Below are 22621 nucleotides of genomic sequence, written 5' to 3'. Positions count from 1 at the left end.
TGCTTTTCCCAAGGTTTGGGGCTCTGACCCCCGGCGTGACGCCAGATGCTACGCAAACAGCTCCTCAGCACCACCAAGAGGTACAAGTGATCTAATGCTACAGTCGAAGTGAAACATGTCACATTAGTTTGGGGGGGGAATTACTTTTCCAGAAAAACTTACAACAAATGAGAAATAATGTGTTGCGGTGAACACCGAAACAAACCTCAAACAACACTCGTGTAATCAGGATTCACCCTATTAGGGCAAAGTGAGCGACTGCCCCAGAGCCCTGAATCCTCAGGAGCCCGACAGGCCCCAGGTTTTTCGTGTGGAAATTACTTTGTGGTGATTTGATTTTCTGGAAATCTGGATTGATTTGATTGATTGGTATTTTTTTAATTTCATAAACTATAGCTCTACAAATAATAACTCGGTGATGTCATCAAAGTGGCTTTGGGGGGTTTGCCTATAATCTTAAGGCCATGTCGTGAAACTTTGGTTGTAATATTTTATTTGATATTTTGCCCATACAATACATTTTTAATTGTGTACTCCAGTCAGTTAGTATTGGGTTCGATGGAAAATCGTCTGCAGTGTCTATAAATCGGCCTGTCTCAAACTTTCCATTGTTCTCAAAAGTTTTGGTTAAGAGTCAGCAGCGTTAGCCCACTTGTCTGTCTGAACTGTAGCAGTCTGACTTCAGAGCCTGTTACTCCACTGAAATAACACTTGTTAAAGTTGTAAAATATCTTTCTGCTTTCTTTGGATCCAGATTCCGCCTCTGTCCTCTTCTCTACTGGATCTCAGTGCAACTTCCGACAACATAGATCATTGTATACTCCTAGACCAACTGGGAAATAGATTAGAAATCTCTGGCCTGGTTCTGACCTGGTTTGCAGTCCTACGGATCTGAAAGAACACTGTGTGTCTCTCATAAAAAAACAAACCTTAAGAAAGTATATTAGCACATGAATCCTGGTTGGTTTCTGGGGTCTAGAAATGTTGGGGGACCCTCATTGACAGCCCTGCTCACTGAGTACTTGACCCACTTTAACCCTTTCTTGGACATTTTGGACATTGTACACCACCAGTAAAGAAATGACATGAGCTGAGAAGGATATGTGATAAGATTTTAAGAGTAGTTTATGAGATTGAATTAAACATGTTGCTGGTTGTGGTCGTGGGGTTTCATTTTGAGCTTCTAGAAAACCCACGGCTTCTATAAGGATACAGGGAGCCTTGTCTGCAACTCCATGTACAGTAAAAAAAAAAAAAAAATCCAAATCTACTTCTAGAGCAAAAAACAAACAAACCAAAACAGGTTAGAAAGTTCTTCAGTGGAACAGACAAGAAACCAACAAAGCACCAAAAGCAAATAGAAACTGTATATGTTATGTTTGGGGGGGAAAATGAAAATAACATAAAAGCAAAAAAGAAACGTGCCAACCCTAACCCCTGCTTAATTTAAAAAGAGATATAAAAGAGAATAGTGCCTCTGTCCCCCGTGTTTTGTCTGTTTCACAGTCTCTGGGTCCGGACTGCAAAGACTTTGTGAAGTAAGTATGTATGGGGGGGGGGATTTGGAGAGAATGACGTGATAATTCTTGGAAAGATATGATGAACATGTAAACACTCTCTAACTGTGACCTGGAGAGTATTTGTACTGTCACAGCCAAGTGGTCCTGGTGTTTTAATTTAAAAAACGGTGGCAGCCAGTTCAGTCTGGAACTAGACGTGGCTGTTTAAAACTGACCTCCTGAAAATGCGTTTCAATAAAGTTCAGAACCTTTTTCTTTGAGCTGAAGCTGACATCAGACAAAGTGTAGTTTACATTTCAATAAAATCCAATGATACTGTCCAATGTGAAGTGGAGTTCGACCTATTGACCCACTGCACAGCTGGGTTGACACAGGACTCTGCCCTGTCCTCCACAGGAGTCCATGTCATGTTTTTCAGCAGACCAAGAATCAAATCCATGTTTTGTGGACAGCACAGTGTGTCAAGACCTCCTACAATCCTTCGGCTGACTAGGATCCACTCTCTCAACAACTTTGGATTTCTTTGCTTTGACTAGATATGAAGGACTGTAGGAATTAGAGCACATACGCTATGGTTTTTGAATAGAAAATAAGTAGTTCATAGTAAAAAAGCAAGTAGGTTGGGAACTCCTTTGGGATTTTTCCCCCCTTTCATTTTGTTTTTTTCCAGCGTCCCTCTTTGTTGCAGAAACTGATGCTTCTTCCTGCTCATGTGAGAGTGAGACATTCCCACTTGTGTGTTTGAGGGAATGGTGATGGATGTACATGCAGGCCTGAAACGGTTCTGCCTGACTTTTAGGAGTGGGTTTGCTTGATCTTCTAGATTGTGTATTTACTTATATTTTTCTTTCTTCTTAAACAATGAATACCTACAAAAACGAACTCATCATTTCAGATTATTGGTCAATTAATGAGAAAAAAAAGTCTTGATCTTGAAATTAACTTTTTCTGGTTCCTTTTTTAATGTGGCTCAGCGAGTGGCTCCTTTTTCAGTCCAGCCACCTGCATGTATCAGGATGACACTTGGACATGTCTTGTGACACAAAAGTGTCAAAGTACATCGACTGCAAATAGCCCTTACTAGCAGGGAGCTGTGAAAAGTGAGAGTTTGTGTGTCTGCATGTGGTTCCGCAGCAAAATATTTAAGCAGTGATCTAATGCCATCAACCAGTGCATTGTGTTTGATGTTGTACTTACAAAAAGAGTGAACGCAACTGTTGTAATAGTCTCAGTAAAGGAGCATAGTAGTGCACATAGAAAACTGCTGACAAAATCTAAATGTCTTCACGCCCCACAGTGAGTAACGTAATTGCTCATTCAGCTGAAGACGTCCTGGGAACCTTCTCGTCGACCCCTGACCGAGCAGAAACCACCTCGCCGCCATGTCCCGTGATTCAGACCCGTACGTCTTCTCCACTGACACTCTGCCCAGTGACCTGCGCTTCCTCCCTCCCCTGGCCAACGGGCATCTGGGCTGGAGGGTGTACAACCAAATCATGCACGTTGGTGGCGTGTATAACGGGGAGGGAGGACGTTGTCACCGAGCAGATGTCCCCTGTCCTCTGGCTGTCAGAGCTGAGACAGAGGAACCTGCCCAGCACACCTACAGTCTGGACACAAACACAGGTGACATGACTTGTTTGGTCGCCCCCCGAAGAAGTAATCTGTGTTGCTTCTGATCTTGTTTAATGCTGAGAAGAATTGTCCCTGCTAAACTGTCTCATCCTCTCATCCAGGCATTTTTACACACACTCTAAGCTCAGCCAGAGTTACTGCCTCGCAGTTTTTGTATTCACACCGACACTACCCTAACCTGATGGTGATGGAGGTTTTATTGGTGCGGCAGGTGACGTCAGAGGAGCCGGTAACTGTTAAACTGGAAAGCTCGTTCACACCTCACAGCAAAGACATTGTTTTTGAGACTGGTCCTGATTACAAGGGAGGGAGGTACTGTTAACAAAAACAAAAACTAAACATTTAAAAAAATATATATATTTAGTACAAGTGTGATATTAAATTCCCCCTCTCCCTCAGGCACATCCATGGACAGACGACCGCTGCTGAGTTCCCCGGTGGCTCCTGTCCCACAGTGCAACTTATCTGGACCCCCATACCCCAGACTCTGACGCTGCTCGCAGGACAGAGCCAGGCTCGCTGGGGCTTCGTCCTGGTTGCGACCAATGGTCTAGAGTCTGCTGAGGCCGGCTATGATGAGGCCCTGGACCTGATGGCGACTGGTAACCTGCGTCTGTCTCACGAGAAGGCCTGGAAAGAGCTGTGGCTCCAGAGCAAGGTTGAGGTGACAGGGTCCGAGACCCTCAGCAAGGCTCTGATTGGCTGCATGTTCTACCTCCTCAGCGCCTTCCCCTCCATCCATGACACCTCCAGCTCCTTCGGTGGAGTCAGTCCAGGCGGGCTGTCTAATGGCGGGGATGGTCAGGACTACTGGGGCCATGTTTTCTGGGACCAGGTAAGGATGGGCTAACCCTAACCCTAACCCTAACCCTTTTGGGGGGGGGGGGGGGGGGGGGGGGGGGGGGGTGTTGTATTATTAATGTATCACACATTGACTGTACCGTCCTGTCACAGGACATCTGGATGTATCCTGGGATAGCCCTTTTCTACCCCAGGCTAGCCCGGGCTGTGCTGGAGTACAGAGTGGGGACTATAGATGGCGCTAAAGACAATGCACAAAAGCAGGGCTACAAGGTATGATGATCTGTATCACATCACAACTCTTGGACCGTCCCCGACACTCACGCGCACATGCAGTGAACTGAACACATTTTTTGTGAAGATTGAAAAGAGGGATGGTCTTTTAATGGAAGCACTTGTGAAAGTGTGAGGGCAGTGTTAAATTTAAAAAAGGGGTGTTTGATCTTTTCATCTACATCTTGGCAAGAAAGCAAATAAATACCCATAACAGCATATCAATTGTTATACATCTTTAAGTGTCCCTGTAGCAAGCTATAGACATAGAGTCCACAAAATGAGTGAATACTAGTCATTTTAACAGTTACTTGTTAAATAGAAGATCAACCCAACTCTCATCTATCTTCACTGGCTTCCGTTAAAGTCCCACATGATGTACAGGGTCCTCCTCCTCACCCTCCCTGCCCCTGGCCCCCGGCCCCCCAGTCCCTGTGTGTCCTCCTCCAACCATATACCCCAATCCTGGAAACCTATGGTCGTCTGATACAGGTCTTTCCTCGGCATCCTTTGTGCCAGCCTGAGAACCTATGGTGACTGGGCGCTAAGTGTGGCTGCCCCCACCTTCTGGAACTCTGTCCTTGTAGAGATCCACAATACCCCACTTCAGGACACGAAAAAAACAACTCCCTTAAACCAACCAGTTCACAAAGGAACTACTATTGTCATCCTACCCAGCTTCTCTACTATTATTTTCTGTCCATGTCCTTTGTATATAAATCCAAGTTCTTATTATGATGATGATGACGATGATAATAATCATTATGCAGGATGTAACTGTGTTGTTGCTGTAGTGTTTTAGGTTTCATGTTTTGAGCCAGATACTGTTAGCCTTTGTGTGAGTGTGTTTTGTTGTTGAAACTAAGTCTGAGTCTTCTGATGGTGCTATGTTTACAGGGCCTTAAGTTCCCGTGGGAGAGTGCTGTGTCAGGGAGAGAGGTGTGTCCAGAGGACATTTATGGACAACAAGAGATTCACATCAATGGCGACATAACCCTGGCCTTCCAGCACTACCTCTACCTCAGTGAGGTAAACTGCTCCGTCCCCTTCCACCGTCACATCGTCTCCCCCTGTGTGACGGTGTTAACTGAGCCCTTTGTTGCAGGACCTGTCCATGTTCCGAGAGGGAAAGGGCAGCGACGTGATATATGGCGTGGCTGATTACTGGGTTTCTAGAGTAACATGGAGCCCCGAGGACCAGAAATATCACCTCCTTGGTACGGAGCATTATTAGAAAGATCGTATATGTATTTATTTAGTTTGACATTGTTGTCAAACTTATTCTTTTATAAAAGCTAAATCAATACCAGCAGAAAAATTCACTTTCTCAGCAAAATATGTCTATACAATAAATTAGAACGTTTTACATTTTTCTACTGTGGTATAATAGATGATTTTCTTTACTTTCTATTTACTTTTGTGTTCATAAACTTGATTTTTCTATATTCATACATTTTAAACACAAAAAGATTACATCATTTCTGGCTAACTTGGAAACATTACTGTTTGATAAGCATGTAGTTGTTCATATATTGTAGAATAAATTGTTTTTCTTGCCTTCATGCCCTTTAGGTGTAATGCCGCCTGATGAGTATTATTACAATGTCAACAACTCTGTGTACACAAACACTGTGGCCAAGTTCAGGTACTGGTATTGGAATATTTTCTTGCATTGAATATTAACTTGTGAATGCCAATAATACAAAACAACAATACAATCTGTCAGTCTCCAGTTTGCTGTAGAGTTGGCTGATCTCCTCCAACATCCCGCACCAAAGGAATGGAAAGAAGTGGCTGAACACATCAAGATACCGTTTGACCAAGAATCTCAGTACCATCCTGAGTACGATGGCTATATTAAAGGTTCATAATTTCATCTTTCTGGCACTGACCCACCTTGGAAAAATTGAGGTGCTTGTGACATCGTGTCAGACTGTCTTTTGGACCCCTCACAGGTCATCCGGTGAAGCAGGCGGACACGGTGATGTTGGGCTACCCTCTTGGACTGCCGATGTCTCTGGAGGTCAGAAGAAATGATCTTGAGGCGTACGAGCCAGTGACAGACCCTCAGGGTCCAGCTATGACGTGGGTAAGACACGGTTAGTCGGACGGAGAGAACAAAACTAATCTTGTAGTGGTTACAAGGTAGGAGGGATTTATTCTAAATATTATCAGCAAAATGTACTTTAAATAATACTAAACTGACAATTAAATTGACTTAGTGTGAAAGCCTGTTGTCGCTGTTACTTCTTTATTAATTACTTCATGTTTGCACCGATGCTTTCACATGTAAGGGTATGTTTGCAATCGGTTGGCTGGAGCTGGGGGAGGCTGAGAAAGCTCAAGGTTTACTCGAAAAGTGCTTCAGCAACATCCAGGGCCCGTTCCAGGTATCCCTCGAATCCTCACATCACACCTACACACTAGTACTGTACACTTTGCTGAACATTGAGCAAATTTGTGGTTACCTCTCCTCTCAGGTGTGGAGTGAATCATCAGATGGCTCTGGTGCAGTCAACTTTCTCACGGGTATGGGAGGATTCCTGCAAGCTGTGCTGTTTGGTTATACTGGCTTCAGGTTTGTCATCGATCCTCCCACCACACACACACTGAAAAAACGCCTCACAGCTCATATGCACTGATACAAAGTTTGACTTTCTGTGTGTGGATCTGTTTTTGGTAGAGTTCAGCGGGAATGTCTGGCCTTTTCCCCACATCTTCCCAATGATATTTCTGAACTCTGCATCCGTGGTGTGAACTACCTGGGCAGTCAGATGGACTGGCTGTTGAGGAAAGATGAAGTTTGTGTCATACTGAGGGAACAGACGAGGGGCGACGGCAACGCTAAGCCCTACGATCTACAGGTTGTCCTGAAGGCATCAGGGACTAAAATCCCTCTCGCACCAGGTAACACACAAACCAAGATATAGTTTGCAATGACTACAGCCCATTTCTGCTTTTATTGCAGTAAATATCAAAGTTGGTACATTAATAATATAGAACAACACACTTCACCTCCTGAACTATGGCCTAAGAGAAGAACAGTGAACAATCCAATCAGTACACTCAAATGGACATTCAAATTCCCAGGGGCCCTGAAAGACTGTTCTCTATTTCTGTTCACATAATTCATTTAATTGTAAAATTATCATAAATTTGCAGCATTGAAATAGGATATTAACTTTAACAGGTCCTCTATTTTTAATCTTGCGGCCGCTGATCTTTAAGTCATGAGCTGGGTCCTAAACTATATGTGTGTGTGTAACTTTTTCCACCTCCATAATCGTATATTTATTATACAGCTTTTTTATAAAGAAGAAATAAGAATGATGATGTAGTAACTGATTATTATGAATTCACTCGTGTGCATCTATATTTTCAGGGCAGCCGGTAACTTTTCCACGAGAGCCTGGGAATGTTTGTAAACTGGCTTCGACGTCTTCCTGCTGGCCTCTGTGAAACAGGAATCCCAGACTTTCCTCCTTATCATTTCAATTACACATGATTAATAAAATACATTGAGCAAGCTACTTTATATCTACGGTGCTGTTATGTTGTATGCTGACAAACTTGACCAAACATGGACAAAACGTGTGAAATTCAATAAAGGGGGCAACATGAATTCCATGTCTTTTATGACTGTTGTTAAATCTACGGAAGCGTACGGAAATCATTGCATTCACTGAATAGAAAAAAAATGTGTGTGTGGCAGAGGGCGTGTTCTTCCTGAGTTCCTTGGTGGGCTGCACACGGTTCCTGATCAAGCTTATTATCTCCTGCATTAAATCTGTGACTGAATTAAAGAGCAAGTTCATCACAAATAAGCATAATTTGCAAACATGTTGCCTCTGGCATGGTAGGGATGTAGAACCTGCTAATTTCTTTTTATAAAATTCTGCAGCTTGTTTTTTGGGCTAAATGGAAAAAATGTTGGGGACAAGATGATTTGTCTATCTTAAAATTTCAAGGACAGTGGCCTCCAATCATTTCTGGCGATTTATTTACATTTTCTGGTATGTTTTTTGAATAAGCTGCTTAGTTCTGTAATATGACATTGACATCCAAAATTATAAGCCAATTGTATCTTAAAATAAATATATTCATATTGTTTACAACTTTTGTGGCTTTACAAGTTATGTATCTTCTACAATTTGATGAGGCATGTACAGGGTTTAGAAAAAATACAGCAACGTTAGAAAACAAGCAAATACCTTCTGTTTTCACAGCTCATTTCTATACATGTTGTCTGCATTTTTTCTTTTTTTTTCACTTTAAGCATTTTCCTAAGTACTACGCATGTGTTGTCAAGTTGGTGATGTTTTTCTGAGTATCCTTGTGCCTCATCTATTTACATGGACCTCCACAGTCTATGTCTGTGTTCCTCATGTTGTCTTTAAAGATCCTGCATTCTTGTTTTTTTCTGGGGAAAGGCAGCGTCAGTCCTACAATCTGCAGGAATGGATAGGACAGAGGACAGAAATACATCATCACATTTGAATTCACTATAAAACAACAACTGTGCCATTGTAATGCTTTAGGGTTTCTAAAAATATGATGCATGGTGTTTTTTGTCTGTGGCGTGGGCGGGGCGGAGGAAATCCTGCCACACATCAAGTGGTTGATTTAAATCTGGGAAACGCTGTAACTCCGCCCAGAACTTCTGTTGGGTTTGCACGATTTGTCGTTGACATGCAGGCCGTTTAGACTCCGCACCCCCGCATCCTTAACATACAAACGGCAGGCTCCGCCTCTCCGGATAGTCACAATCCACAAATCGAACAGCCCCCGTGTCACAGAGCCACGCGATTGGCTGGTGAGATTTTGAACCAGTTAAACGGTTTCAGCGGGTGAGTGGAAAGACGGTCGCTCCGTTGAGAGGAGTCTATACATGAGCTGCAAAAAGAAGAGGACGCATTTTTACTTAAAAAGATTTGTTTTTACGTCAGTATGAGATAGATTTCGTTTTTAAGACATAAGCGAAGCTGCAAGCATCGGATTTTTTCTCCCCAGAAACGCGGATATCACAGGTAACTTGTCGACGACACGAGCGTTAGCTAGCTAACACCATAGCGACAACAGTTCGGTTGTGCAGCAGCTACGAAGCAATTTAAAACATATATCAAAGTCAATTAAATCAACGTGCTGTGTCTCCTAGTGAGAGTCACAGTCTGGGGATAGCACTTGACACCGTGTTTCCTGTTGATCTCATCCAGGTCTTTAGTGTTAGCTAGCTAACTTGTTACCGGGATAACGGTAAGTTATTTGAATCGGTTCATATTGTGATACATTCTGGTTGTTTGGTGGACTCGTGTGCTCCGTCTCTGTTGTGACACGATGTGTCAGTGCTGAATACAACTGTGTTCTTGTCGACCAGCTTGTTTTCAAGTAGCGATCACTTCAGTCCGCCCGCGGTGACGCGAGACACTGCGCATGCTCCGATCACACATTCAAATTTCTTTTCTGTGACTTCCGATTGGACGTTTGATCGGACAATACCTATGAGATGAGAGCTCTTTATCATTGTTGTTGTTGCTATTATGAGCCTTCACTGGACCGAATACAACTTTTTGATTAAAAAAAACAACCACATTGAAATCCAATTAATCTGAATGAATTCTAAAACTATTTATCTGAACTGTAGGTTAAGTGGACTTCTCATGTAAACAGATGTAGGAATATAAATTGCTTTATATTGTGAGTAGATTTCCACACATGAGTTTTAACAGTAATTTGAGTAATTAAGACTAGTTTGTAGAGCTAATTAATTTGTGCCACATTTGGTTCTGATCTTCCCATTTCATAATTACCTATTTGTTATTCATAGAAACATCAAAAGTGCATTACACCGGATGCCAACATTAGCTCTTATGGGTCCCAACTCTAATTACTTTTATTAAATTGTTCTATTCAGCTGTCAAACTTTACAAAGTCAAAATAATAATGAAAAGTTTTAAACAACATTTCCACAAATGTGGCTGTGATGTTGACCTTTTAAGGAGCTGTAGGTATGTGCCTTATGCTTCAAGATCCTTTTTCTCAAATGAGCACAATGGACTTATTGCCAAATGTAATATTTTTATTTTAATCTAATTCTTTATAAAAAAGACAATCTTTGTTTTTAAGTTCTCTAGGTGGTGCTTTGAATGAATATTTCCTCTATCCATCCTCAGTCAAATTGTAATTGCTCACTCTTTACCCCAGGTCATCATCATGAACTCTGTACTGTCCTCTGTACATTCCCTCAATCGAATGTTTGATGGCAAAGTACATGAATTCATCAGTGACATTGACAATGTCCACATGGTTTGGCTTGAGGAGATCCAACAAGAAGCCAAGCGCATGTTCTCAAGGTAGGCTTAAAGTAATCTCTTCAAAGTATATTTCTCTTTCTTTCTGTTAAGGTTTTTCAAACCAAGCCAATTCTTTTTATTGCAGAGATTTTAATGCTGAACCAGAATTGATGCCTAAAACACCATCACAGAAGAAGAACAGTCGCAGGAAGCGTGTATCTTTGGGACGTCAGGAAGAAAATCAAGCAAGAAGAAGGTTTGTTGCTTTCATTATGGTTTACGGCAACATATTCACACGTGGCTTTCTGTAACCCGAATGTTCTTTTCCTCTCCAGGTTTTCAAAAGGAAAGCGCAGCAACCTTCGTGGCTCCTCTGTCCAATCACTGAACTTAATTGCTGAAGAAGAATCCATTCCTAAAGCTTCTACCTCTGAAGCGAGCACCTCCACACCGCCCAAACGCAGCAACCGCAAAAACAAAAAGCCAGAGGTGACAGAGGACTTGAGTCGTTCCCCTCTGGGCAGCGGTAAGACAGAAGAGGTGCAGAACAAAAAGCCAGAGCTGGTAGAGGAAGAAGAGGACAAAAATAACAAGGTGATCAATGCAGAAGTCGAGCCTGATATCGAAGTCTTTGCCCAGTCTCCACCTATCATACCCTCACCTGAGGTTATTGTCAGCATCTCCTCAACGGACCGCTTGTCTGCTGAGCACGCTAATCAGCCGGAGGCCTCTCCTGGCCGCACCGCCTCCAAGATTGCAATAGCCGGAGCTGCTCAAGGCTCACGTCGGAGCTCTGTGCGATGCTCTCTCAAGCTGCGTCACTCGCGCGCTGGTCTGCGGCACAGCATGACCCAGGAGTCTGTTCGCCGCGCCTCTCGCCGCTCCATGCTTAAGAGGAAGGTAGCTCACATCGGCAGCTCCACATGTAGCAGCAGCATTAGTGGTGAGAAATGAGGCATATTTAGTTCATAAGTATATAAAAATGCAGAACATTAGCGAAATCTTGAGCACTTTGAATCTGGTTAAGCTGAGTTTGTCATATGTGGCCATTTTTTTCTGATTATAGAGGACTCTTGCTTGGACTCTGCAGAGGAAGCGGATAAGGAGCCGTGAGTTATTTAAACTTTTTTTTAGCGTGGATTACACATTGTCTTTGTCGTGCTAAAGAATCTTATCTGCATGTGACTGGTCATGAATTCAGTTCTTTTATTTTTAAGGGTTTCTGGACCATGTTAATGTATCCACTGCTTTAGCAGGTTAGAAGCTGTAACTGCAGACACAGTGGACAATGCTGCTGCAGTGGGATCCAATGAAACTCCAGAGGTTTGATTATGTTTATGTATTATAAGCGTCAAACTTCAGACAAAAGCGTTAGCTAAACGTATGAGAAACTGAAATGATCCTACATGTTTTGACCAGCTGATGTTTTCTTTTTTTATAAAACAAATGTTTGCCCAGATGTTCAACCAGAGCATCCATCCATCCGTTGGGCGCATTACTCGTTCTGTGGCTGCAAACTCTCCCACACTGGCCCCCCCACCGCTGTTTATCATGCACAAAGTGGGCACCCCCGACAAGAGGACAGGTATGTGAACTCTGCATTCTATTAATTAGCTTTTGTTCACTTTGATTTTAGTTAATATTTCTTCGTGAATGCCTATATACATGTATTGGTACCAGACAGTTCTGTTCAAAATGTAACTACATGTTTACATTTGTGTTTCAGTTGTCCCTGAGAAGCAGCAGCCCTCCCTGTCATCTCGGAGGTGAGTCCGTGTGTGTCTGGATATTGTGTGATAGGCAGGTGTTCTGTCTCCCATACACTCAGGATTTTGCTGTTGTCCTAGAAGACAGAGGGGACAATTACGTTAAAGGACATATCGGCATGTTGGAATAAATTTGTTGTCTTTTCTCAACGAAAAAAATGTCTTTGCCCCCAGGTCACGCCGCAGTACTAAACGTAAAGCACCAGATACTGTAGAGGAAAGTCCCACAAAGAGGTTTTCTCCACCAAAGAAAAGTCAGAGTGTAAGATGAAAAAATCTTGCCATTGCCTTAATGTTACAAAATGGAAAAATACGGGGACACGTTTATTCAAAATAATGAATTGATTTCTTAGTCAAATAGAGCGGTTGCCAACTCTGTCTCCTTTGTCTTTAATACATAGGCAATGAGGCCCAACATGAGATCTTTTCTCCACACCGTGCAGAAGAATCAGATGCTGATGATGACTCCAAATTCCCTTGGACGTTCGTCTGTCATCAAGTCCTTTATTAAACACACCACTCCGATCAGGATCGATCCCAAGGTAAGTTTAAAAACTTAGCTCACAGCAAAGCAATGAAACTGTTGAAACTTTCATCATTAGCTACCTTTCATGCAAGGTTTTCCAGAGGCTCCGGTAGGGCTTAGGCGCTGTGGTGGCTGGGAGGGGCGGAGGCTTTGGGGCATTTAAAATATATGCATTGTCACTTAATTTCTGAGCAAATGTTATTTGTAAAAACACAAAACAGGTTGTTGTTATTCACAGTACAGTCGGACATTAGCAAGGAGGAAAGCCAAACAAATATGCTCACTGATTAAGTGCTGTTTCCTGAAGCAATTCCCATTTAGTGATCTCACTGTGCACCATGCAAAAGAACACTTGTAAAATGAGGCTTATAACGAATGGGCCTGGTCACAATTTTCTCGTCCCCTGACACTGTAACCTTCTGTAGTGCGTATATTCCTCTCTTACCCTCATTTCTCTTCACATTATGATACGGCTGCAAATAACCCATACTCCTACACCGTTAAAGACTAGTTAGATTGGTACTCCGTTAAAAGAAAACATCTGTTCTAATGAGTAAACATACAGGTGTCTATGCATGAAATATTAAACGACGTCTATCTATGTTTTAGGTTAAAAATGTATTTAGGGCCAATACAGTATGTTTCTTTCCAGAGTGATAGAGACAGTATCCTTGATCCCTGTTTGTGTTGTTGTTTGTTATGATAATTGGTGATGATTCCACTGCAGAAAACACTTGCTAACTAAACACCAGTGGCCCAAAGCAGTCACAAAATAATACACAAATTATTTCAGTGAATGTGAAATAGTATTGTTTGTGCATAACCATATGAACTACCTATCAGATAATCTCAGTTTTGTGTATCCCTAAAAAAAATGTATATGCCCTCTTAAGAACATTATTTTAGTTGTAATAGTGCTTAAAGAATAAATACCACAAATTACATTTGGAATGGTTGCAATCGATGCATGTTCTTAAATTTTCGAATAGTTATGGCTCACATTTTCATTGAGCATTGAAACTATATGATCCACTTATTTGGATGTTGTTGTTTTTTTTTTCTCCCCTCCTCAGTTGAGTGTTGGTATAGTGGTAAGTGTAATGTTGAAGCACGATATTGTTTATGGGTATTTCGTGGTGTCTTATATCTCCATTGTGCTAATTGATTAAATAGCTTCTCATGTAGCACACATCTTTAGATAAGCCTCTTTCCCACCTCCACACTCTACATCAGAATTAATATCCTGGCACTTTGGGGGCTCGAGAATTTGAGATTTTGTTAAATTTGGGCTCTAGTGAAAACAGAAGCAGTGACTTTAATGGACAAATCACTCATCATTCCATGTTAAACATTGCATGTAGTGTACAGGAGACAGACCTACACCACATGCAAACACAGTAATTGAATCCTGCAATATTGCAGCGTTCATGTGTGAAAGGGGCTGCCGGACCTCCATTTTAACAACACCCTCAACAGCACAACAGTTAGTTTATGGTGTCTCTGGTTCACCAATGCTCATATTTTTCCTTTTATGCTCTAACAAACCACCTAAAATAACTTTCGCAAACCTCACTGTTTGTTGACTGTGAAACACATTTTGATCAGAAGATGAGAACTAAAGTAAAAATCCATCTTAACCAGAAGCCATGTTACTGTGTCGATGGATTAAGATGCACTGGGTGAGGAGATCACCCTGAAGGTTATGTCAGTACTCCCTTACCTAAAGATTAGACAGATTACCACAGTAATCTATTCTATTTATGGTGGTTTCACACCTCTACCTGAGTTTGTCTTTTTAGTCTTTTAATTGAGCTCTAACTTTCATACAAGACATTTTAAGTAAGTTAACTTTTGTGGCTCTAGGCCAGGGGACATCTGACCTGTTCATTCATCCGTACATTTATTGTATTAGTAGGAATTATTGTTCCATACAGCTGAGCATTGGCAGGAATGAGATATAAATATCAAATTATTGTACTCAGTAAATATAATTAGGTGAAGGCAACAGGAACCCTGAATCTGCTCTGTTGATACTGTCTGCATAGAAATTTAGACCAATAACTACTGGTCAGAGGAATATCAAGTTTCCCTGTTATTCGATAATATGAACACACATTTAGGACCATACAAGTAGCACAAAGTCTATTAGGGTGGATTTTTGCTTTTGGTGTTTATTCTGGGAGATGATCATTTTCCACACTACTGCACTGCACTTGCCAGTTTGGATTATTTTGATGTGTGCCAGTCATTACAGTGTGTTTTCATTAAAGAGGCAGTAAGTGATTTTAATTGAATACACTTTTTGTATTAAACAAATCTGCAAATATTTCATCACGGTTCACTGGCTGTCGGTTCTGTGTCTTGCTCTGTAAATTGAAGAAAAGAAATTAGTGCGGACTGCACCACACAAAACTGTGCCGTTTGTAAACATGACTCCCCGACACCTTAGGAGACGTGCTAGCAAATGCTGTTTCGACTCAGGGGGTTTGGCCTTGTGGTTAACGCATCAGTCTCCCATAACCTGAGGCTGCGGGTTCGAGGCCCGACCAGTGCAGTAAAATCACAGCAACAGAGAGACAAGCTTTCTCCAAAATCACATACTGCCCCTTTAAGTGTTTTCTGACTAGATGCTTTTCCCTGAATTATTTTCTTATTCCCTCCTCGTTGTCTCTCTTCAGACAAAGGAGCGTTACAAACTGGAAGCGCTTAAAAAGAAGCAGGAGCAAGAGGATGAAAGGATGAAGAAAATGGAAGAGGAGAAGAAAAGGAAACAGGATGAACTTAAAAGGTTGGCACTCAAAGTCTATTAGAGTTAATACTCTGACTAGGCAGCATAGTCATTTAACCCTTTTTTTATTATGACGTATTACTTTTATATTGTAACGTATATCATAACAACAACTTTTGAAATTTGTGTTCAAGGAAGAGGGATGAGAGGCTGAGAAGGGTGTTTGAGGCCAAAGTAAAGGAAGAGCAGAGGGAGGAAGAAAAGAAAAAGAAGATTGAGCAAAAAATGCTTCAGATTGATGAGAAAAATGACAAGGTATGCGACAAATGTGACGACACGTACAGAAAAATCATCTATGTTCACCCCAAAGTGGATCGAACCCGTTTGTTGCATCTATGTCATTGTCTCATATTGGGCCTCTTCATGCAGCGTAACGCAGAGGAGAAGGCCAAGAAGAAGGGGGCCCTGAAACGTCAAGAGGAGCTGGATCAGAAGAAGAAGCTGGAAGAAGAAGCTAGGAGGAAGAAGATTCAGCAAGCAGTGAGACAGTTGTTTATTTATTTATTCATCTCTGCTCAGCTGGGTTCACACACACAAGGGCTTTTATTTCGCGGAAAATCCGTGAATCTGGTAAACTGTCCTCAGCAATAGAGGGAAGAGGACAGGAGGAAGCACTAATACTTACTCATGTCTGTGTTCTTATTATACTGACATTTAAGATTAGTCTCTATTGACAGATAATTTTGTTTTTGACAAAATAAGTATTAACCGACACGTTGCGATCATGGTTTTTTATATGCCGTATGTGTTTGTTAAAATCTAAGGAGGAGGAGAAGCGTCAGCAAGAGTTACTAGCCAAAAAGAAGGTAGAGGAGGAGGAACAACAGCGAAAACTGGCTGAAGCTCGCAAAGCTTTAGAGCTGAAGAGGGAACAGGAGCGAGAGAGAGAGCTGGAGAGAGAGCGACAAGCTGCTGCTGCTGCTGAAAGGTTTGTCTCTATTGTCCTCACACTTCTGTCATAAGAGCCTGAACATGGTGCAATAAATTAAGATTTTCCCTGGTGAAGTCGGTAATTAACAGGTTTGTTTTACAAACTTGATTTCTCCCCCCCCCCCCAGGGAGCGAGTGGAAAAGGAAAAGGCCCTCGCTCTGCAACATGAACTGGAGAGAGCAGCGAGAGAGAAAGAGAGGAGAGAACTGGAGGAGAGGAAGAAAGCGCTTGAGGAAAAAAGAAAACTGGTAAGAAATTATTTTCAAAATGTCTCTTTAACACATGTCTTAGTGTTGATGTTTTTAGCCGTCCAAAATAAAACTAGACACAAAGAACGCGATTGAGTAGTCATGTGGTTAGAAGACAATGTGGCATCAAGATAATGCAACCACTCAAATAAGCAGGATGACAACTCTGATCAGAGTCTACTTCTACACTTTTCATATTCATTATAGATTATGGACATTCAATCTATTTTAAGGCACTCATCCAGGTCCAAGTTGCATAAATAATGTTTTAAAACGTATTTAATTTGATCCTTTTTAGTTATTATGGGTGAATGATGATTATTGGGACAGTTTCAAAAAATCAGTTTGTTGCTGAATGAAGGTCAACCTCCATATAACCGTGTAATTTTAATGACCATGTTTACCTCAGTGAAACAACTCTGTAGACAAGGAGTATTATTTTAAAGTTGATGTATTAATATCTGGAGCAGCTGAGTTTATGTCTCCGGTCGTTCATCTGTCTGGTTGTTGCTGTAGGAGGAGCAGCAGAGGTTGGCTGCAGAAGAGAGAGCTGCTAAACTGAGAGAGGCTGCGGCTAAAGAGGCTGCTAAGGTAAAGGTAATCTCCTGAAGTGAAACATCAGCAAAAGTTAATATAAATGTTAAATTATTTTCAGTTAAAAAGGGATGTTTATCCAAATGACAAATATTTTCTCACGTCCTCAAACTATGCAGATAGTATGATGAGATTTTATTTTACCAAGTAGTTTTTTAAAATGTTGTTTGCGTTCTATGGACTTTCAGTTTGATTTGAGTGTATAATGATCCTATTTTTTTCTCTGCCCTCTGTAAAGAAGGCTGCTGCTACCTTGAATGTGACTGTGGATATCGAGGTAAAACAGATTTCCCTTTAATACTTGTCAGTATTTTTTTTACTGAATTGTAAGTTGGCAACAGCTAGAATTGCTATTCAGTGATGGTGTTAATGCACATGAACGATTTACCTGAATGTTTAAGATCAGTGTGTGTTAAGCAGTCGTGAAAATATATATTTACTGCTTCTTTCTTGACTTTTTTCAGCGCTCTGTAATGAGTACACCTGTTGGGAAAGGTGGTGGCCTCAACGTGACTGTGGATATTGAGGTAAGTTATTTAATTATGTGCTGGCATTGCATTGATTTCTACCTTAAAACATGATGGAGCTGACTTGTCATCAGAGTGAAGCCTCCATAATGTGTTATTTCTCCTTCTCTTTCCATGCAGCAATCGCCACAGTCGTACTCCATCACTCCAAAGGGCGGCAACAGACCTCTTATGTCCAAATGTGCAGAGGATTACGGGATGGACCAAAACAGTGACGACTCCACCGATGACGAGTCTGCCCCGAGGAAACCTATTCCGTCCTGGGCAGAGGGTATGAGGAGTTATTATAACGGTCATTTATCATGGCGTAGGTTCAGTTGCTTCAGTCTCACAAACTGCTTTAGTGTTGTACATTAATCGAGGTTAAATTTAAACCTCACCGTGAAATAGTAGCTGTCCAGTCTCAACTTTGCAACCACATCTAGGCAATACAGGTCTGACAAGTCTCTCTGTCTCTTGAGAAATGCCCACAACTTTTAAATATTCAATATATAAACTCAAATAATTCAACTTAATTGAGAAACATCCCGTTTTAAAATCAGTGATGTAACTAAGTCTGGTAGAGCTTAGTGGACAGTGAGTTATTCTGACATTGTGAGTTATTCCAAAGGGAGTTAACATCATTAACAGCTGAAAAGCTTTATTTTCTTTGGTTTTTATTTATTTTTTGTAATGATATGTACTGTATATGATTTTAAGTCTCATGTTTCCCTCTTCCAGGTCCCAACCTGCAGCAGATAATTATGAAGCAGTACTTCAACCCTCCTCAATTAGATTTGTTCTTTGGAAAGATTGAGCCTTTAAAACTGGAGGACATCTTTTACAAGAGCAAGCCCCGATATTTTAAACGCACCAGCTCTGCTGTGTGGCACTCCCCTCCAACTGGAACCAAGTGATGTCTGTGCACTGCTGTATAAAGTTACATTTTATTCTTTAGTCATTTTCCAATAAAGTTGTTTGTTTGTTTTCTATGTATTATAATCCAGTGGGAGCGGAACGTTGGGAAGTTTTTTCCAAATGATCAGAAAAACTTTTGTTTGTATGTGTGATCTGAATGTAAATGATAGAATTTCTTCATCCATTAAAATGGCTGATTAAGCAAAAATGTTACAGCTATTAAATGGTTTGATATCGGATGACCCCAGAGAAATGTTTGTCATGGGTTGAGGTGTCTGGATTACAAGTTGGGCATGCACACCTTTTGATTTTCAGTTATTTGGGCTGCAACTTGTCCCCCCCACCAAGTACAGGAAGCTGACAAGTCAGGCAAAGAGATGTCAATCAATCCCAAGTATATACCCACACAGTCTAGAGACGTGGTTCCCACCAGAATATTCAGGCTGGTGGGAAATAATTCACGTGCACACAAACTGACTCCGTAACATCCATTCCAAAGGAGATCTTTATTTTGAATATATTGTTTTTTCCCAGAACCATCTGGCAGACCCCAGAAATGACCTTGGGACCCCCAGGTTGAGAATCACTGACTAGAGGAGGTCTAGCCACTCCATTATTATGTGAATGTTCCATAGATGTTTGGGGCCATGAAGTAAAAGTAGTTTATTTCAACCAGCTTGTGTTGATCAATGTCCTTTAATGGGAAACTGCCACATATTCATATTTCAGTGAACCTTTCACTTTTTTGAATGAAATCAGAGTGAGAAAAAACTCTTAACGATCTCCTCTGCACCTGTATACTGTAGTGAATTTTCGATTATGACAGTTTTGTTTTATTTCTTCACATTACGCGGCTTTTATTGTGAAATCATTGCGCGCACTCTTACCGTAATGCTTCGTGTATACACGCAACTCAACACGACTTGGGGTTCACTGTGAGCGTGTAGTCTGAGGGAGTCAACTTTTATGAGGTGATAAATTCGAGGTCGCAAACATCTGAAAAAAGGTACAGGTACGTTTGAGAGCCAGCTGGATGCTCCACTCGTGAGGTCGTCACCTGTGTCCGTGTCGCCTCCGGGATGAATGAACTGCTGCGCATCTTTTTATATTGTTATTGTTGCTGCCCCCAGTCTGTCAGCTGCACGTTGTAGAATATAGCATTAAATCAGAATAGAATAGGTAGAATAATATGAATACGGTGCCTGTGCGGGCTACTGTTAGCTGTGTGTTGAAGTTAGCCATGTTAGCTCGTCATCACTCATCATCTCACCTCTCCTCTCGTCAGCAGGGGAGTCGTCTGTGATACGCGAAGTCCTTTTATCAGCTGCAAGTCGAAGACAGAAGTTAAAGAGTGTTAATTCAGCGAGGTTGCCTGTGTCTGACCTTAAACACAGACTGTACATCACGTGCGTTTGTCTTCATCAACATACAGTAAATGTTGCTTTTCCATTAAAGGGCCAATGCACCAAAATTGAGGATGTACTCCACAGACCTGGGCGTAGTTGCATTGGGACACTTTTTTTCTTCCACCTTGATAAATTGCTCCATATAAACTGAATATTTAGATATCAATTTGAAATCAGCTTTTACTGCAACAGTGTCATGGCAGAAATCTTAAAAAGTGCAGATGTGTGGTGGTGCACTTGCAGTGCATTTGAAAGCACCCCGAAGAGTGTGGTGATCAACACACTTGAAATGATTTGAGTGATTTGAGAAAGACTATTTTAAATAAATGGTGTTTGCCTTTTTAACTCTGTGGGTTAGGTTTTGGTGTAGGTTTTTATTTCAATGCGGTTTCACACTTTTCGAACCTTTAATTATGATTATTTTATTAGTGTGGTGGGACCAAGTACATAGGCGTGCTGCCCCTTTTTGGAAATCCATTGATTCTGTTCAGCAGCCGCAGGAGCCTGGACGACAGGAGCTGCAGTTTATTGAAGAGTAAAAATTAGTCCGGTGTTGTTGGCAGGGACGGTGAGGCATCATCAGGCAGTGGCAGCTGCAGTCTGAAGTGCGTTTGTCCTCGTCTCGATGTTGAGGGTTCATGATGAAACACAAACTATAGGCGCTGAGGTCTAGTACTCGTCTGTGACCTTTCTGCTTCTTGTATTTTTTGTGTGTCCTAGAAGTTTGTTACTCATTGGTTGGTGCTATTATCTACACAGATATGACTTCGTAAATCCGACAAAACTTCCACCAAGACTGCGAGGCTGCCATCAACAGACAGATAAACCTGGAGCTGTGCGCCTCTTATGTGTATCTCTCTATGGTAAGAGATGTTTCCGAGCCAGCGATACAACGAGCATCCTCTCTGCCCCGTGCTGTTTGTGACAAAAAGGGTTTTCTCATCTTACCTTTTTGTTGATTTTTTTTTTTCAGGCGTACTAGGGATGATAAATCCCTGCCAACCTTTGCAAAGTTCTTCCGCACACAGTCCACAGAGGAGTGTGAGCACGCAGAGAAGAGGATGAGTGTCCAGAACAAGAGGGGAGGCCGGATCTTTCTGCAGCACATCAGGGTATGAACTGATATTTTCGTACTCAAACAATTTCGCAGTGTTTCTGCATTATTACAATGATTTTTATAAGTTAAAGGGACCAAGGCCCGTTCACTCTGTAGATTCACAAAGTCAGTCTTTTCTCCGTGAAGGCCTTTTGGTGATACTTTTTGGAATGTTTGTCAAATGTGGTGCAATGGACAATCAATAACTTGGTTATGATTCGTTTGGGTTTTGTTTTTTGTAAAATCGGCATATCATGAGTATATAATTGTCTTGAATTATTTATGCCGTCTCAGAAACCCGATAGAGATGAGTGGGGGAGCGGCCCGGAGGCGTTGGAGTGTGCCTTGCAGCTGGAGAGAAGTGTAAACCAATCTCTGCTGGACCTGCAGAAAATGGCAACGGAACAAAATGTAAGCAGCAGACTAAGGTCAAATGTATTTACGTTCCAGCTCCTCCGCGGCTGCAGGAAACAAACCCTTTCCTGCCCTTTCCTGCCCTTTTACCCAGTATTATAATTCCTGTATTCATTGGCACTTGACTTCATGTATAACTCAAGATGTGGGGATGGGAATCTGTTTAGTTTGTTAGTTAGTTAGAACCCTAACCCCTTTAAAATGAGTGATGGCAGAGAAGATCTGAAACTACAAAAGGTTCAATACCAAAAAGGCCTAAAAGCCAGTCGGTTGCCACGTCCAGATGACCTGCAAACCTGAATCTTTCACACACAAATTTTATCAAAACAATTCTAATAGCTTAAGTCTGCTGAAGACCAGACTCCTTTCTGGTGGAGGTTGAACCTGTGAGCCTTGACCGAGCTGCCCATTTGGCGTCAGAACATGCAAAACCTGGTGTTTAGATGATCCGTCTTAATAACATGCAATATTTTGTCATTTATTTCCGACAGATGTGCGTCTTCATAGAAACACAATTTCTGGACGAGCAGGTGCAATCTATCAAACAGCTCGCGGATTGGATCTCAAATCTGCGCCGGATGGGAGCCCCTCAGAGTGGCATGGCTGAGTACCTCTTTGACAAACACTCCATGGCTGAAGAGAGCCGTTAGAGTACACTGTGACACTGATCATCCTGCTCCCCTCTGCATGCCAGCCTCCCCTTGTCCCTGAAATGTACCGCATATGTTTGCAAAAGCCATAGATAAACTCTGTAAACTGGACATCTGCGGTCGAACATCACGTTGCTGTCCAGATTACAGTGCTTTGTAAGAATAAGGACTGAACAAACCTCTAAGTCATGACACTCGTATGTTTTTATTTATATATTTTACTGATGATTTCAAACTGAAGTTTGTGTTTTTAGTGCAT

At 41.7% G+C, this 22621-nt stretch overlaps 3 protein-coding genes across 11 annotated transcripts; all 3 read left to right on the top strand.

Moving 5' to 3' along the window:
* The first annotated feature begins 1968 nt into the window (after positions 1-1968).
* pgghg (protein-glucosylgalactosylhydroxylysine glucosidase) lies at positions 1969-8341 on the top strand. Of its 4 annotated transcripts, none has more exons than XM_047333490.1 (14): positions 1969-2321; positions 2818-3146; positions 3367-3467; positions 3555-3990; positions 4110-4229; positions 5127-5258; positions 5335-5446; positions 5802-5874; positions 5956-6092; positions 6185-6318; positions 6524-6619; positions 6710-6807; positions 6913-7136; positions 7612-8341. In XM_047333490.1, exons 1-14 carry the CDS (start codon positions 2270-2272, stop codon positions 7686-7688), a joined length of 2121 nt encoding a protein of 706 aa, XP_047189446.1. In that variant the 5' UTR covers positions 1969-2269; the 3' UTR covers positions 7689-8341. The 4 variants fall into 4 exon arrangements, with proteins under 4 accessions (XP_047189446.1, XP_035498279.2, XP_047189447.1 ...); XM_035642386.2 differs by having other exon boundaries at positions 1970-2232; positions 3257-3467; XM_047333491.1 differs by having other exon boundaries at positions 1970-2238; positions 3257-3467.
* A 710-nt stretch (positions 8342-9051) lies between these two features.
* Positions 9052-19035, top strand: LOC118315247 (inner centromere protein). Of its 5 annotated transcripts, none has more exons than XM_047333269.1 (21): positions 9052-9256; positions 10431-10579; positions 10665-10775; positions 10855-11462; positions 11586-11628; positions 11773-11842; positions 11978-12104; positions 12246-12285; positions 12460-12547; positions 12687-12827; positions 13885-13902; positions 15490-15599; positions 15734-15854; positions 15969-16079; positions 16364-16527; positions 16658-16778; positions 17295-17369; positions 17614-17649; positions 17837-17899; positions 18020-18170; positions 18620-19035. In XM_047333269.1, exons 2-21 carry the CDS (start codon positions 10440-10442, stop codon positions 18793-18795), a joined length of 2514 nt encoding a protein of 837 aa, XP_047189225.1. In that variant the 5' UTR covers positions 9052-9256; positions 10431-10439; the 3' UTR covers positions 18796-19035. The 5 variants fall into 5 exon arrangements, with proteins under 5 accessions (XP_047189225.1, XP_047189223.1, XP_047189224.1 ...); XM_047333267.1 differs by having other exon boundaries at positions 17295-17375; positions 17611-17649; XM_047333268.1 differs by having other exon boundaries at positions 9053-9256; positions 11776-11842; positions 17295-17375; positions 17611-17649.
* A 156-nt stretch (positions 19036-19191) lies between these two features.
* On the top strand, positions 19192-22551 carry fth1b (ferritin, heavy polypeptide 1b). Of its 2 annotated transcripts, none has more exons than XM_035642434.2 (5): positions 19192-19802; positions 20962-21065; positions 21176-21314; positions 21593-21709; positions 22204-22551. In XM_035642434.2, exons 2-5 carry the CDS (start codon positions 21049-21051, stop codon positions 22360-22362), a joined length of 432 nt encoding a protein of 143 aa, XP_035498327.1. In that variant the 5' UTR covers positions 19192-19802; positions 20962-21048; the 3' UTR covers positions 22363-22551. The 2 variants fall into 2 exon arrangements, with proteins under 2 accessions (XP_035498327.1, XP_035498326.1); XM_035642433.2 differs by having other exon boundaries at positions 19192-19808.
* The last annotated feature ends 70 nt before the right edge of the window (positions 22552-22621 follow it).

This window comes from Scophthalmus maximus, chromosome 7 (assembly GCF_022379125.1).
Source record: "Scophthalmus maximus strain ysfricsl-2021 chromosome 7, ASM2237912v1, whole genome shotgun sequence".
Taxonomy (NCBI): Eukaryota; Metazoa; Chordata; class Actinopteri; order Pleuronectiformes; family Scophthalmidae; genus Scophthalmus; species Scophthalmus maximus.
This window is presented reverse-complemented; position numbering and strand designations above follow the sequence as displayed.